Source organism: Centroberyx affinis, unplaced genomic scaffold (assembly GCF_046629955.1).
Source record: "Centroberyx affinis isolate AG114_WGS23_722 - 3 ecotype Tasmania unplaced genomic scaffold, CSIRO-AGI_Caff_v1 ptg000843l_1, whole genome shotgun sequence".
Lineage (NCBI taxonomy): Eukaryota > Metazoa > Chordata > Actinopteri > Beryciformes > Berycidae > Centroberyx > Centroberyx affinis.
This window is the reverse complement of record NW_027279439.1, coordinates 83,059-96,752: the sequence shown is the minus strand read 5'-3', so window position 1 is coordinate 96,752 and position 13,694 is coordinate 83,059. Positions and strand designations below refer to the sequence as shown.

General features: G+C 45.3%; 1 protein-coding gene across 1 annotated transcript in view; it reads right to left on the bottom strand.

The window, feature by feature from the left end:
- Window positions 1-13,694, bottom strand: part of LOC139645321 (serine/threonine-protein kinase WNK2-like) — a 46,199-nt gene that overhangs the window by 13,057 nt on the left and 19,448 nt on the right. The window contains exons 6-18 of the mRNA XM_071521012.1: window positions 12,818-12,906; window positions 11,070-11,289; window positions 7,401-7,680; window positions 7,171-7,286; window positions 5,800-6,720; window positions 3,951-5,123; window positions 3,790-3,828; window positions 3,091-3,267; window positions 2,472-2,912; window positions 1,685-1,969; window positions 1,434-1,477; window positions 228-387; window positions 12-128 (exon numbers count right to left, since the gene is read on the bottom strand). Coding sequence (XP_071377113.1) covers window positions 12-128; window positions 228-387; window positions 1,434-1,477; window positions 1,685-1,969; window positions 2,472-2,912; window positions 3,091-3,267; window positions 3,790-3,828; window positions 3,951-5,123; window positions 5,800-6,720; window positions 7,171-7,286; window positions 7,401-7,680; window positions 11,070-11,289; window positions 12,818-12,906 — 4,062 coding nt within the window. The remainder of the gene's footprint in view (window positions 1-11; window positions 129-227; window positions 388-1,433; window positions 1,478-1,684; window positions 1,970-2,471; window positions 2,913-3,090; window positions 3,268-3,789; window positions 3,829-3,950; window positions 5,124-5,799; window positions 6,721-7,170; window positions 7,287-7,400; window positions 7,681-11,069; window positions 11,290-12,817; window positions 12,907-13,694) is intronic.

The following is a 13,694-nucleotide window of genomic DNA, read 5'->3' as shown; positions in this document are numbered from 1 at the left end:
TCCACCCATACCATGTAAGTAGCGATCTCTTCCGGTGCATCTCCATCCAGGTCAAACTTGAAAGTGACCATCTTATGGTTGTGGGTTTCCAGCTGACACTCTACCATCTTATCCCCCGTGTTGCACACCTGCACCAAGAGGGAACATGATGAATCCAATTTATTAATATCTTTAATGGTTAGCTGCAAGAAATGTGTTAATTTTTGGAAAATATCCTGGCTACCCACATTGAGCATGTTGAGCTTGGGCCTGCTGATCTTCTCCTGCCGAGAGCGGGTGCGTGTGGACCTGCGGTGGTGTTTGCGGACCTTCCCCTCACCTTTACATCCATGTGTCCCCTCGTAACCATCACTCATCTCCTTCCCGGAGGTGGCATCTGAGTTGACACTGCTTTTGGAGAGGAAAGATATAGAGCATTGCTTTATTCATGAATACCTAATACCTTGGCTAACTCAACAGAAACCTCCATATTTAAGTGGAACACTCTGGTCCCAAGTGTTTCATTCTGGCCTGTAATCAGTGTCTGAGACCAAAAACTACTAGCAGGTGTGCTTCGTATTTATCAAAAAGTAGCAAGGAACAAATGTGCACAAATGTTAGTGTTCAAAAACTGCCTGTGCATACCCAAATATAGATGGGTGGACTGAGGGAGAGAGAGTAAATGGGGTGCAAGACAGTTTCTACATTGTCAAAATTGTGAATTAAGAAACTAATCAAACAATCTTATTAATACAAGGATCTAGACAACATCTAAAATGACATCCATTAGGGCATAGAAAGAGTCTACTAATTTTTAGAGGTCAGCCTCATCCCAACACACTGGAGCCACCCATGCTAAACAGGAATGTACTGATGGAACTATAAGGTGCTATGGATAAAAGTGTCCACTTCTCCTAAAAAAACATTGCTGCATCTGCAATCATACACAGCAATACTAATGCAACCTTTACATGTCCAAATCACAAGTATAATACATAAAAAATGACTACGTTGGCGCAAACAATACAGATTTAAGAGTTATAAGTTAACCCATTGTTCAAAAGGCATACAGGACCTCCCATATAACATAAGAAGACAGAGCAAGACATACAGTAAGCATTGAAAGTAGAATGCATTAGGTATCAATATTACAGAACAATATTATTGTAGTTACAGAGAGGCAGCTCTAGCGGGTGACTGAGGATGTAATTGTTCAGAGTACCGGTGTGTAAAAAAAAAAACTGTTTATGACAACAATGCTTAAATGTCAACATTCACGTTGATAGAGTCAGTCCTTATCAGTCGGAATGTGGCTCAAATGATGAACGTCTATTTGACGACACCTGAGTTCTGGCTGAGATTAACCTCATCTAATATGCATTTCTTAGATCCAGAATCACAAAACAATCACACCACACCAGCAAAGACTTGGCTAAGCAGAGATAAGCTAGTACCTGTCATAGCTCTGTCCTCCTGTTTGTTTCTCTGCAGCTTGATCCTACAGACAGAACAACATGGATTATGGACAGTATAACAAGTATCAGGTATTTCAGTTTGGGATATTAGGTTCCTGACAGAAACGTGAGAGGAGAGAGTAGGGAAGTGGAGTGATATGTGAGTGGTAGCTTTACAAAGCAAGATGGACACAGGAGGCAAAGAGGAGTGGGGACTGAAAAAGGTGTAGAAATTTGTCATGTGTCCATACCTCCAGGTTGGTCTCTGTTGGACCCTGACCTGAGGCCCCTGTGAGAGCACTGGGCTGTTTCTGCTGAGTCAGGTTGGAACTGGCAGGTCCAGACGATGCTCTCTGAGCGTCAGAGGGCTGCAGCACTGGAAGCTGGCATGGGTTCTGGTTGTGGTCCAGCTGGGCAGCAGCAGTGGCAGTACTAGTGTCCGACACACTCTGTACAGGAAGGGAGAAGACTGCAGGCTGGGCGGGCTGAGCAGAGAGGACAGGCTCTGGATGGCTGAGCTGGGTCTGCTGTTGAACCTGCTATAGAGGCGAGACAAGTTAAGACATCACTATTTTTTTATGTTACCTTTCATCACATATTTGTCTGTTCTGCTTTTTGTTGATATGAATTCCTTTAAACCACACTGCTGTATTTTGTATCTACCAAGTATGTGTACAGCTTGAATCTGTATGTGCCACTTTAACAAAGACCAATATATTTTTTCACCTGTATTATTTCACTGAGTTGAATTTAAGTTGTTCTATGATGGCATCAACCAGATAACAATTGCACACTCAGTAACTCTAAACTAACAAAGCTGTGCAAAACCTTTGGGCTATGTGTAATACAGCACAACTCATAACAGCTCTGTTTTTTTGGTGAGGTGACCCTTTAAGATACAAAAACAAACGCAATCTAACAAAGGTTATCACCAAAGGTTCACCCGAGATATAGTTAATCCTCCCTCAACACACAATCTAGTTCCAATTCACACCTTCTTAGTAAACATGTGCACTGCATTGCAGCCATCATATTTACCTGTGTCAGAGGCTGAGTGCTGGAGGTTGTGGGAGGGTGTGTGTTCTGGGGCGGGGCAGGGTGTGTGTGTATGGGGTGTGTGGTTAGGGCTGCCATATATGGAGGCTGCGAGTGAGAGGCTTCCGGTCTAACACTCTGCTGCAGAGCAGTGGGGCACTGGCGCTGTGGGGATGTGGGCCCTGCCATACCTAACGTAGGTGAGGGTGTAGGTATGAGGGACACCGGGATAGGTGGAGCTAACACGCTTTCTATTTGCAGAGGGGAGAGGGGGGAGACAGAAGGGGTTGCAGGGACAGTCTGGCCAGGAGAGAGGAAGATAGGAGCCAGAGAGGAGGAGGTTGAAGTGGGGTAGGGTTGGGGAGCAGAGCAGGAGTGAGGGTAGGAGGATTCACAGTCGGTCATAGCCGCCATCACTTGGATTGTGGGATACTGTGAAGGGAACTGAGGGAAAGGAAAAAAAACAGGAAGAAACAGAGGGAAATCAAATAATCAAGAGAACAGGGTTCAGACACAGGAGGATGATGCATCAAGATGGCCTGCAACTATCAGATGCAAGAAAAACAGAGATGGGCATTATCAGTGCAAGTGATTTGCAAAAACAGTGAGTGTAAGACGATACCTGGGATGGGTGTGTTGGTGGTAGTGGTTGGAGCTGCTGTTGGGCAAGGGCCTCAGCCAATGGCTGTTGAGGGGGTAGTGCCTGGGCTGGTACACTGGAAGCTGATTGGTTGAGATTCTGCCCATGACTCTGTCCATCTTGTCCAAGCTGTGAAATGCTCTGGCCAGCAGTAAGACTCTACAGAAGGAGAAGAAGGGGGAAAAAAAGAGAGAGGGAGTTAGTTGGATGATGGCAGGGATTCCAGTTTCATCTCTGTTTGGAAAACTGCTTTTCCTGCTATTGATCCAGATCAGAATGGCTCACATTTTCCATCCTGTCCCCAAGCCTGGAGCCAGTCAGCATCTGCTGCACATAGCTCTGAACCACAGAACAGACACAGAACAGGCCTAGGGGGCTGGCGGATGCAGCGGATAAAACCACTGTTATTGTTTTCATTACTGTTTCCATTATCTCTCTGTTGGCCGGTATCCGAGGAAACTCCTGTTTATTGGGCTGTTCATTTTGTCATTCACCTACTGTCCCCCAACACAGCTGCTTCTTATTCAGCGGCACAAAAACAAGCAGCCCAATATGAGTAGTACCAAAACCAAAATCAGTATTTCCATAAATAACAATGTTTATTTGTCTAAGTGCATTTTCGGTCCCTCCAACATTACTGAGCCCCACAGTGACAGTGTGTTGAGAGGAAGGGAGTGCTACCTGATTCAGGAAAGCTGCGATGCAGCGATAGGGTTGGAACTGATGAGAAATGAAAACAGGGCAGGGTCAGAGGAGGGAAAACAAATGTAAAACTCAAAACTGGGGCACAGTGTATGGTAACTAGCTAAAATATATGTTTATCATCAACACCATACACTCACCTGTTGGGCTATGGGTGCAGCCTGGCTATGCTGGGCAGCAGCTGGAAGGCTCTGGGGAGTCACCAGTTGGTTAAGTCCTTGGTAGGTCTGCGGAGCAGCAGTAGACTGGGCAGGAAGGTACTGGCTCTGAGCTGGAGCAGTCTGTTGCTGTAGCACATTGAGGGCAGAGGGTGCATAGCTCTGATAGGCAGCATCAGATTGGCCTGCAGCAGGGTAATTCTGCTGAGTGGGCGGAACTTGTACAGCTGAGGTTGCTGTGGGGTAGGGCTGAGGAGCTGGGGTCTGAACCTGTTGGGATGCATGCTGGCTCTGTTGTGGAACTGGAGTCTGCATGGCTTGCTGACTGTGTTGTTGTTGTATTCGTAGTACTGGGGCCTGTTGTTGTGGAATAGGAGACTGGAGACTCTGAGATTGGAGGGTAGGATGTTGTGCCATCTGTTGTTGTTGTATGGCTTGCGCAGTTTGCTGGCTATGCTGGAGTTGAGGTTGAATATGGGCCTGCCCAGTTTGTTGTATATTGGACTGAGCAATTTGCTGTAAGGGTTGTTGTTGCTGTTGTTGAATGGGTATCTGGTGGCTGTAATGTGCTGGTGTGGAGGAGCTCTGGGCCTGCTGGAGTGCACTGGGGGCCTGGGTAGGGAGAGAGTGAGCAGTGGCTGCCATAGATTGGGCTACAGATGCAACAGGGTAGCTCAGTGTTGGCTGCTGTGATGGCATGGCGGTTGCTGCTGCAGTCTGTTGCTGAGTTGGAATAGGGTATCCTGATGCAGAATGAGCCTGTTGTTGGGTTGGAGCCACATAGGTCTGACAGGTTTGCTGGACTTGCATAGGAACAGATGAAGAACTTGCTACTGTTGCTGTCAGCTGCTGTTGTTGAGTTGGTGCTTGGTAGCTCTGTGCAACTTGTTGTGGCACAGTTGATGCTGAAAAACCTCCTGCAGTTTGGGTCTGTTGCAGACTTGGAACTGTGTAACTGGCTGCATTGACTGCATGCTGGATGTTAGCTGCACAGAGAGTGGCTGGAGCAGGGGCTGAAGCACTGGGTTGGCCAGCATGTGGAGCAGTAGGGTAGCTGTGTCCAGGCTGGAGGTACTGCAGAGGGGTGTGCAGGGCTGAGCTGGAGGAAGGAAGGCCCTGGAGAGTAGGGTGATTCTGGTGCCCTGCAGAACTGGCCTGAGCAGACAGAAAGAGATTCATGTTAGACCACATTAGACATTCTTGGGAGTGAATCCTACTGGTCCAAGATAAAATCAGAAAATAAAAAGTTAAAAAGTGTGATATTTACAGTAAATAATGCAGGATGTAAATATAATGAGAGGATGAGGGATAAAAATAAGTTCATGAAACATCTGTGTCAACAATGAGCAAGCGGTAACAGGTGCACAAGGACACAAGGGAGGGATGGAGGGAGAGGAAGGGATGAGGGAGATTGGACAGCCACCACTCCCCCTTCCACCAGAACCCATCTGTCCATCACAGGAGTGTCAAGAGAAGTATACAAGCCAAGCTAGGTAGTAGACAGCTTTTGCATTGGGTCAGTGAAGCAGAAAGTGAAAAAAGATCTGGGCTGGCTCTAGAAGGGATTGGTTAAGGTTAGTCAGCAGGGAATGTGATCTGCTAGAGCTGGTTCCAGTGTCCCCCAACAGGACCAGGCCTAGACCACTGATTTTTAAGAAGACAGTCAGCCCTGGAGGCCTACGCAGGCAGCAAGATGCAGACAGCAGACAGGAGGTCAGACCAGCTCCATGCAGAATAGTGTTGCGCCTCGTACAGGCTGGGAGAAAATCAGTTAAAAAGGCGCTGGCCCCAGACGGAAGACAAGAGGGACTTGTCTGCTAGTGTGACCTACCACTCCCAAAGCCCTGGTGACCTGCTCTCCAGCACAGTAACTGGCCCTGCGGTCCTGGGAGGGCTTATGCTCCCCAACCAGACTGCCACTCAGGGAGTGAATCTTCAGGCTGCTGTCTCCATAGCTGCGGGCAGGCCGGTGGGCAGCTGGCAGCCGGTGGGAGGGCTGGTTGGGTGTGGGGTGAGAGGGGGCTGTTTTGCGGCTGATGATGTTGAACAGGGACTTCTGCAGCAGCGAGAAGTCTGAGCACTCATTTGAACCTTTCAGCCGTCCAGACCCGGAGGTGATCATTGCACCACCAGAGGAGTGGTGGGGTCTAAGGGCACATGCACTGTGGTGTGATGGCATGACAACAGTGGGGTGGCAGTGCCCCCCTTCTTGTGCCCTCAAAAGCAACAAAGAGAGGCAGGCCTGGCACAGGTGGTTTCTATGCATGGCATGATGGTGATGATTGTGAGAGTTTAAACTCAGAAGACTGCTGAGGTCAGAGTGTCTCCGTCCACCTGGTACAGGTAGTGCTGGGTTCACACTGGTGGTCTCTGATGATGGTTCCATGCAAGTGTCGCTATGGCGACGGGACTCTGAAGGTGAGGGTACTGGGGAGATTGGCAGCACAGGCAAAGTACTCTGGGAAGGGAACCCATCCTCAGCCTCAAAGCGGAGCTCAGTGGCGCTGAGCTCTGACTGGCGATATGATCCTGTGGGGGTAGGACTGATTGATCTTTTGTTCTGGGATTGGATGAGGGCATGGATTTCAGCAATGTGGTTAGCCCTCTGAGTGTCAATAACAGGGGCACTTCCTCTCCGTGCTGCAGCTCCCATCCGAGCCCTGAGCTCTGGGCCCAGGGCTGCCTGCCAGACTTCTCCCTTCTCACAGGAGTGAGGTCGCCCTGTGGCCAAAGAGGGACTACTGCTCTGGCACTGATCGAAGACCAACCCAAAAACAAAACATGTTACTCAATGGCACACAACATACCAACACAGAGAAAAAACTAAAAAAATAAACAATTATAGGATGAGATGAAGATGAACGGGAGGATTCTGAACAGATTGTTGGCAAGCTTGTAAGGGCATATGTCAGTACACACATGAACATATGTGAAATGCATATGCATGTAATTGGTATGGTTAATGAGGATTGATCTGCACATGTCCAATACATGTATGTGTATGGTATTGATTGATTGATTGTGTATGTGCACATTTTTTAGATCTCTGTGGACACAGCACTTATGTTCTTGTGCTTGTGTAATTACCTTCATGTGCGCAGTGCATACGCCCAGTAATTCATTTCAAAGTGTGTGTGTGTGTATATGTTAATAAATCTGAATGTACATGGGCCACTTGGGTGTGTGTGCTCCCGGTACAGACCTGCTGCGTTGCCATGGTGATGGGCTCCAGCAGGGACTGGTAGAGGACACTCTGCTGGCTGCTGTGGGAGTCTGAGTACACAGTAGAGCCCATACCACTGTCAAGTGTGCTGTCTGCTGCAGAGACACAAACACACACACACAAACAGAGGGGTTACTTATCATACACACAAACAAGGTCAAAGATCAGCATCAATGTGTCTCTGAGTGAAAGACAAATGAATCTCTTACATGTCACTGAGGTGGCACTGGCTGGTAGGTTACACAGCCTGTTGTGCTGGTCTGCCTCTGGCTCCTCTGGTTCCAGCAGATGGGGCTGTCCTACATGTGCGGCCCCAGTGGAGATGGCCTGAGATGGGGTGGTCTGGACCCCAAGTCCCCCTTCACACTGGTCCGCTGGAAGTGCAGCAGACACAGTTCTCTCTCTTCTCCATTTGATCAGTGCCACACGGTCCCTGATCGACTTTCCTACTGTCTTTGCATCACTCTCATGGAAGAAGCCAGACTCCACCTGACAAGAAAAAGGAAGAGCGTGACTAGGAGGATATTTTTAGTGTTGAGCATATGAGAGAAGAGAGAGAACATTAAAGGGAAAGTGAGAGGGAGAAGGAGAGAGCAAGAAAAGGAAGGAATAGAATATCTATTTTGGGGGGGGGATCAGAGGAGCAGAGGACTATTCCGTCTGTCAGCAGCGTAGTTCAATGGGTTCACAACAGAGCTGGCTAGGCTAACGTTACCTCTGCTTATAATGCATATGAAGACAGGATTCATAGAACAGATGCTTGTACATGCCAAAGAAAAGCACAAAATAAACAACAACAATAGTTTTGTCTCAAAACCTGAAGGGAAAAACACAACATAAAGTTATTTATAAAACAGTTACACATCTTCAGTTCAGTGCTTTAACTTAAGATGATGGCCAATTAAACCAATATGAGATAATGGTCTTGCAAATCAACATTGGTCAAGAGGTTATTACTGTGCATATTGAGACTAACAGTGCTAAGATAGTGTTTATTCAAAGGTACAGAGACCGGATATGTAAAATGTACATGGCATAAAATATGACCAAAACGAGAAGTAATGACGCATCATTAGCACAAGAACCAGAGTTCATGACCGGAGACAGTAGGCCCATCTATGACGATAAACTGAATCACCCATGTTGCCTGTCTGTTGGGAAATGACTCATCACAGTGGACGAGGGGTGATTTGACATAGGGGCATGCTGACCATGCAGTCCCATTGTGCTGTTGGTCCCCAAGGCAATCGTTTCAGGGAGGCCTTAAATAATCCTCCTGCTCCACTGCCTGGTCAAGGCCAAGACAGCATAGACAAGTGGGGAGAGGGAGAGAGGGAGAGGGAGAGGGAGAGAGAGAGAGAGAGAGAGAGAGCAGAAAAAAAGAAGGAAGAGACATTGGGTGAAGAAAGAAAAACAGAAAGAGAAAGAAATGGACAGGAAAGCAGGTTAAAACGCTGTCTGTAGGATGAATCGATTGACTGAGTATCACTAAATACTGCTCTCCTTTCACAATGGCGGGTAGAACATGGACCACTGACCAAAAGGATAAACACCTTGACCGCTCACCTGACACACGTCTCTGTCAAAACTTGTCTTTCAATCCTTTACTACAAAGTGCAGGCACCTTCTTCTGTGTAATATCTGATAATACATTGCAGATGCTTCTGTGTCCCAATGCAATAGATAGGCCTACATTAATCTGTATGCAAGCAACTCTCGTGGATTTTGCAAGGAAATAAAGAGTTTCCATGCGGCCATTTTGAATAATCCTGCCAAGAGGACAAACAAACCTGAAAAAGTCCTCCTTCCTGTTTTATTCTAGCTCAGTCTCAACAAAGGTTTGAACTCTCCAAGATCTCTGCTAACATGTAGCAGTCTCGTTTTTTCCAAAGAAGCAAGCACTTAAGGCTGTCCAATAAGACCGGCCCATCAATGTTAGATAATTGATATAAAGGGCTTGAGGTCTGTGTTATCATGGCCCAGCACTCAGAGAAGTCTGCAGCTTTCCTGGGCCGGGCCTTTATCACAGGGCCTGATAATGCCTTATCTGATGAGGGTCATTGGAGAAAAACATGCAAACAAGAGGAAAAAAATAAAACAGCAATCATGGGATTCCGGGAAGTGCAAAGTAAGTTATCACCAGCAATCTATATGTGGGCGCATTCCCCGATGATGAGATACGGGCACTGCTGGCAGCTGACACACTCTATGTCAGGAAGACTCCGCACAGAGCTTTGACAAACTGAGTAACTACAATGGCTAAAACTATTATTGAAACTAAGATAATGAGAAAGATTTTAACAAGGCATGGTTTTTCCTGCATAGAGAATTCCAAGGTGGCCACCTAGGTCATTTCTGTGCCGCCTTGATGAAAATATATCCAGTGTTGGCAAAATATTGTGTATATACTGTATATTAGTGCTGCAACAAACGATTATTTTCATTATCAATTAATCGAATGGTTATTTTTTCAATTAATCATTTAGTCTATAAAATGTAAAAAATAAGTTAGCAGTACCAAGATTGCCAGGTAAGCAAAATTGCTTACCTTGTCTGACCAGCAGCCAAAAAAAACCTTAAAGTATTCATTTTATAATGATATGAAACGGAGAAAAGGAGCAAATCTTAGCATTTGCAAAGCTGCAGCAAATGTTTGGTATTTTTACTTCGATTGTCAAAATTATTATCTATAATTTTCTATTAATTTATGTCTAATCTTTTCAGCACTAATAGATTTTTAACTATTGTGACTCAGTCATCATATGAATTAGACATTTTGTTCAGTGATTCTATTGGTTACAACAACACTGTGCTACAACAGCACTTTGGTGTTAACAGTTGAAGTTATTAAAGTCAACGTATGGGCTTTTTAGTAGGCCAAACATTTGCCTGATCTAAATACGCCGATACAGGAAACCAGACTTTTTTCTGACAGAGATAGAGAGCGGGATAGATAGCTTCGCAAAGAGCAAGATAGACAACGAGCAAGATGGATAGATAGATAGGCCTAGAAGGTGCTAGGACTGAGGGTCGAAGGAAAGTGTTATCTGTAATAGAATGATAAAAGAATAATGAGTGAATAATCAAGAAGCCTAGATCAAACCCCACAGAATCGCTTAAATCAAATTTAAAACTAAGGCAGAGGAAGGCACTTTTTCAAGGATCAAGGCTAAGTGAAGCCAGCTAGTCTCATTGCATTTTTTAATTTTAACAGGTGGACATCTTACTGGACCAGTTTCTCTTTTAATGGTTGGACCATGAACCTTCAAAAGGTTTTACAACAATCAGAAGGCGACATGTCATTCTAAGGGGAAGACATCGAAGGCATTACGGAACACGCAAACACATATCACAGATCATGTACCAACACCATAACACTAATAAAATGCAGTCAATTTGTCAAGTCTGAGAGAGAGAAAGAAACAGAGAACACAGCAAAATAAAGAGGTCTGATTCTCTCTTACTCACTCACATTTGAGGGGAATTCACCATTGTTCAAGAATCATTTTATTTTGTTTTGGGTATAAGTGTTCATTTATTGGGTTGAAAGAAAAACATATTATCATATTATTAGTCCTTATTTTATCTTATGAGTCAGAGTTAAAGATTTACTGACTACTACAACAGGGGTGAGCTTGGAAGAGAGTGCATGCATGTGCATGCTCACAGACATTTTGGCTAAGCCGAGTTACCACCTTTGCCTGATTTTGAGCCAGGAAACACCCTGCAAGGCCTGACAAGGTCATGATGACAGTACCAAATTGCTTTGAGGCTGGACAATTTAAAAATAGAAAGGCCACTGAATTTTAAATCCTAAAGATCAGTCCATCTATATAGCCATTAATTCCATTAAACTATACCTTCAATCATTCACTCACCATCTCTTGCGCCACACCCTCAGGAACCTCCTTCTCAAGGTCAAACGTGAACTCGATGGCTCCACTCTCCTTGTACTTCCCCTTGAGCTTCTTGGGGTCCTCCACCCACAGCTTCAGGGCTATTGAGGACTTTTTCCCATCATCCTCCTCAGCTAGCTCCACCCTCACACCTGTGTCCTCAGCAAAGAAGGCGTGCTTTAACAGGTCCTTGATGGAATACCTGAGAAAAGGAAGAGAGGAGATCAAACTCTGTATTGAACTGTGAATTGAATTGTGCTGTGACATAGCCATCCAGAGCGCCTGTGTTTACATTGGTCATTTCTCGGTTTTGCTTGTTTGTTTTGGTTTGTTTTAATTTGTTGCCACTGTAGGTCTGGGTCAGTACAATACCTCAATACAGAGGTGGGTGCATGAGCGGTGAGTGGATTGACCCAATGTAATTCTTGACCAAAGCAAGGAAGGTGATGACGTCAAGGCAAAGCACCGTGTGCCTTACATCTCAAAACATGATGGCAACCGCAATTCAAAACGATCATTTCTGTCAGCTAGTGTCATTAATCACTGTTCAAACAAGAAAATATGTATTTATCATTTATATGCAAAGTGGACTTCATCCACTGCGATACCACAGTCTGTTCCTCTGCGTCTCGGAATGTAGCATCTGCCTCCACTTATCGTTCAGCAGCCATGCTTCAGGGCTCACAAACAAGAGTGAACAATGTCCACTGAAAATATTCTCTTCTTGACTGACCCCGCCCTGCAATGCAGTTATTCCAAGCTTGCTCGCCTCCTTTACTTGGCCGTCCATAAGCGCTTTGGGGGGAGAAATTAAACTAAACTACAATAGACCTATTGCTACCCACCTCTTCATGTACTAGGGGGACTAGTTGATAAATTAGGCTTTGCATTTGGTGTCAAATGCATCTTCTGCCTGACCATGTGCTCTTAAAAGCATATATTCCTTGGGTTTTAGTACAGGTATAACTGAATTCAGTTTCTTGATAACTGCTTCAATCACAAGATCGGTGTTTACATTTTCAAATTGAGTAATCCAATCAAAATGACAGAACATCCCAGTCATTGGACTGCCCCCTTTGACGAGGAGGCAACCAGACCTACAAAGCAGAAAAAATTCAAACAAAGTAGGTGTGGTTAACATGCGGAAACAAATTAATGATTCAGAGGAAAAACAAATGTAAATACAGGCACTTTAGAGGGCTGGGGCCAGGCTAGCTGTGACATAAACCTGCTCTAGATGTACAGTGTTTGAAGATAGCCTTAGCATTAGTGTGGTTAGCTGTAGAGCAAGTAATGGTGTTTTTATATTGAAGGCACGTCTTGTCCTCCATCTAATCCAGTAATTACATCACGAAGAAATGTAAAACAATGAGTCTCCTAAGCACCAATGATGTTTCCACCCTGAGCTGAGCCGTTAAAGTAGGCCAAGTCCTTACCTATGAATGCAACCCTCTGATTACTACCCGTCCTGCCAGGACAACGGCACACAATGAACAATGAAAGCTACAGAAGGCTTTTTAAGGGTATTTTCCCCCTGTATACAAACTCATTATGTAAGAAGGTGTACGACACCCTGCAGATATCAAGGGAGATTGCTGTGCTGCTGAGAGCCCAACTGTCAGCGCCAAAGCAATGAAGCGGGGGCGGGTGAGACAAGGCACAAAGGATGAGAGGGCACCTTGTGGGCCCTACAGGCTGGACACTGGACAGTGATCGGGACAGTCACTCACCGCTCTTCTTTCTTTTGGCAGATACATTCCCCAATGATCTCCTTTATTTCAGGATCCATGACCTTGTTGTAGCTGGCTGGCTTCACCCCCTGAGGAAAAGGAAATTAAAACAAAACGCTGAGGACACGCCATGAGAAAATACTGTGTGGTTGAAGAAATAATGACAAGGGAAAAAACAAAGGAAAGAGGGTGGGGAATCATGTCCGGAATATTGCTCAAAATATGGTGGACCTTTTTGGTAAAACTCTCTTTTCTTAGCTCAGCACTGTGACATTCCAATCTCCTTACAAAGTCTGTTTTGAGCTAAAGCATTGTGCCCAGTTATTCTCTCCATGGCGGTGCATTTTCAGTGGTGTTAACATAACTTGTCAGATCACTCATTCTTAAAGAGACACTTGCTGCATCAGAGGAATAAAAATAAGCTTCCTATGCGCTAACACATTCCTACCAATTGTGATGGGCTACATACTGCATGTACTCAGGGAGAAGTATACAGCTATTATGGGTTCTCTTTGATCAATCTCCTATTAATAGCCTGCAGTGGTCCCTCCAGGGCACTCTGGTATGCATACAGTAACAATGGAGAATACAGTATCCAGAGAGACAGCCACTTTGATTCATGCTGGTCATCCATTAATATGGGCATAGAGGGCTTCTCTTCTTTAACAGCAGGTGCAAGAGTCACCTCTCAGATTCCAACCCTGCAATGTCTCAAGAGTGGAAAATCAATACCCTTCATCAAATCAGGAAGTATATCATGGCTTTAGACACCCCCTGATCTTAAAACAGTTTGCAGTATGCTTAGCTAGCTGGGAAACACTCAGCGAAGTGGAATGGAATACCGCCTTAAGGCTTTATCTAGAAAACGAAGGAGATT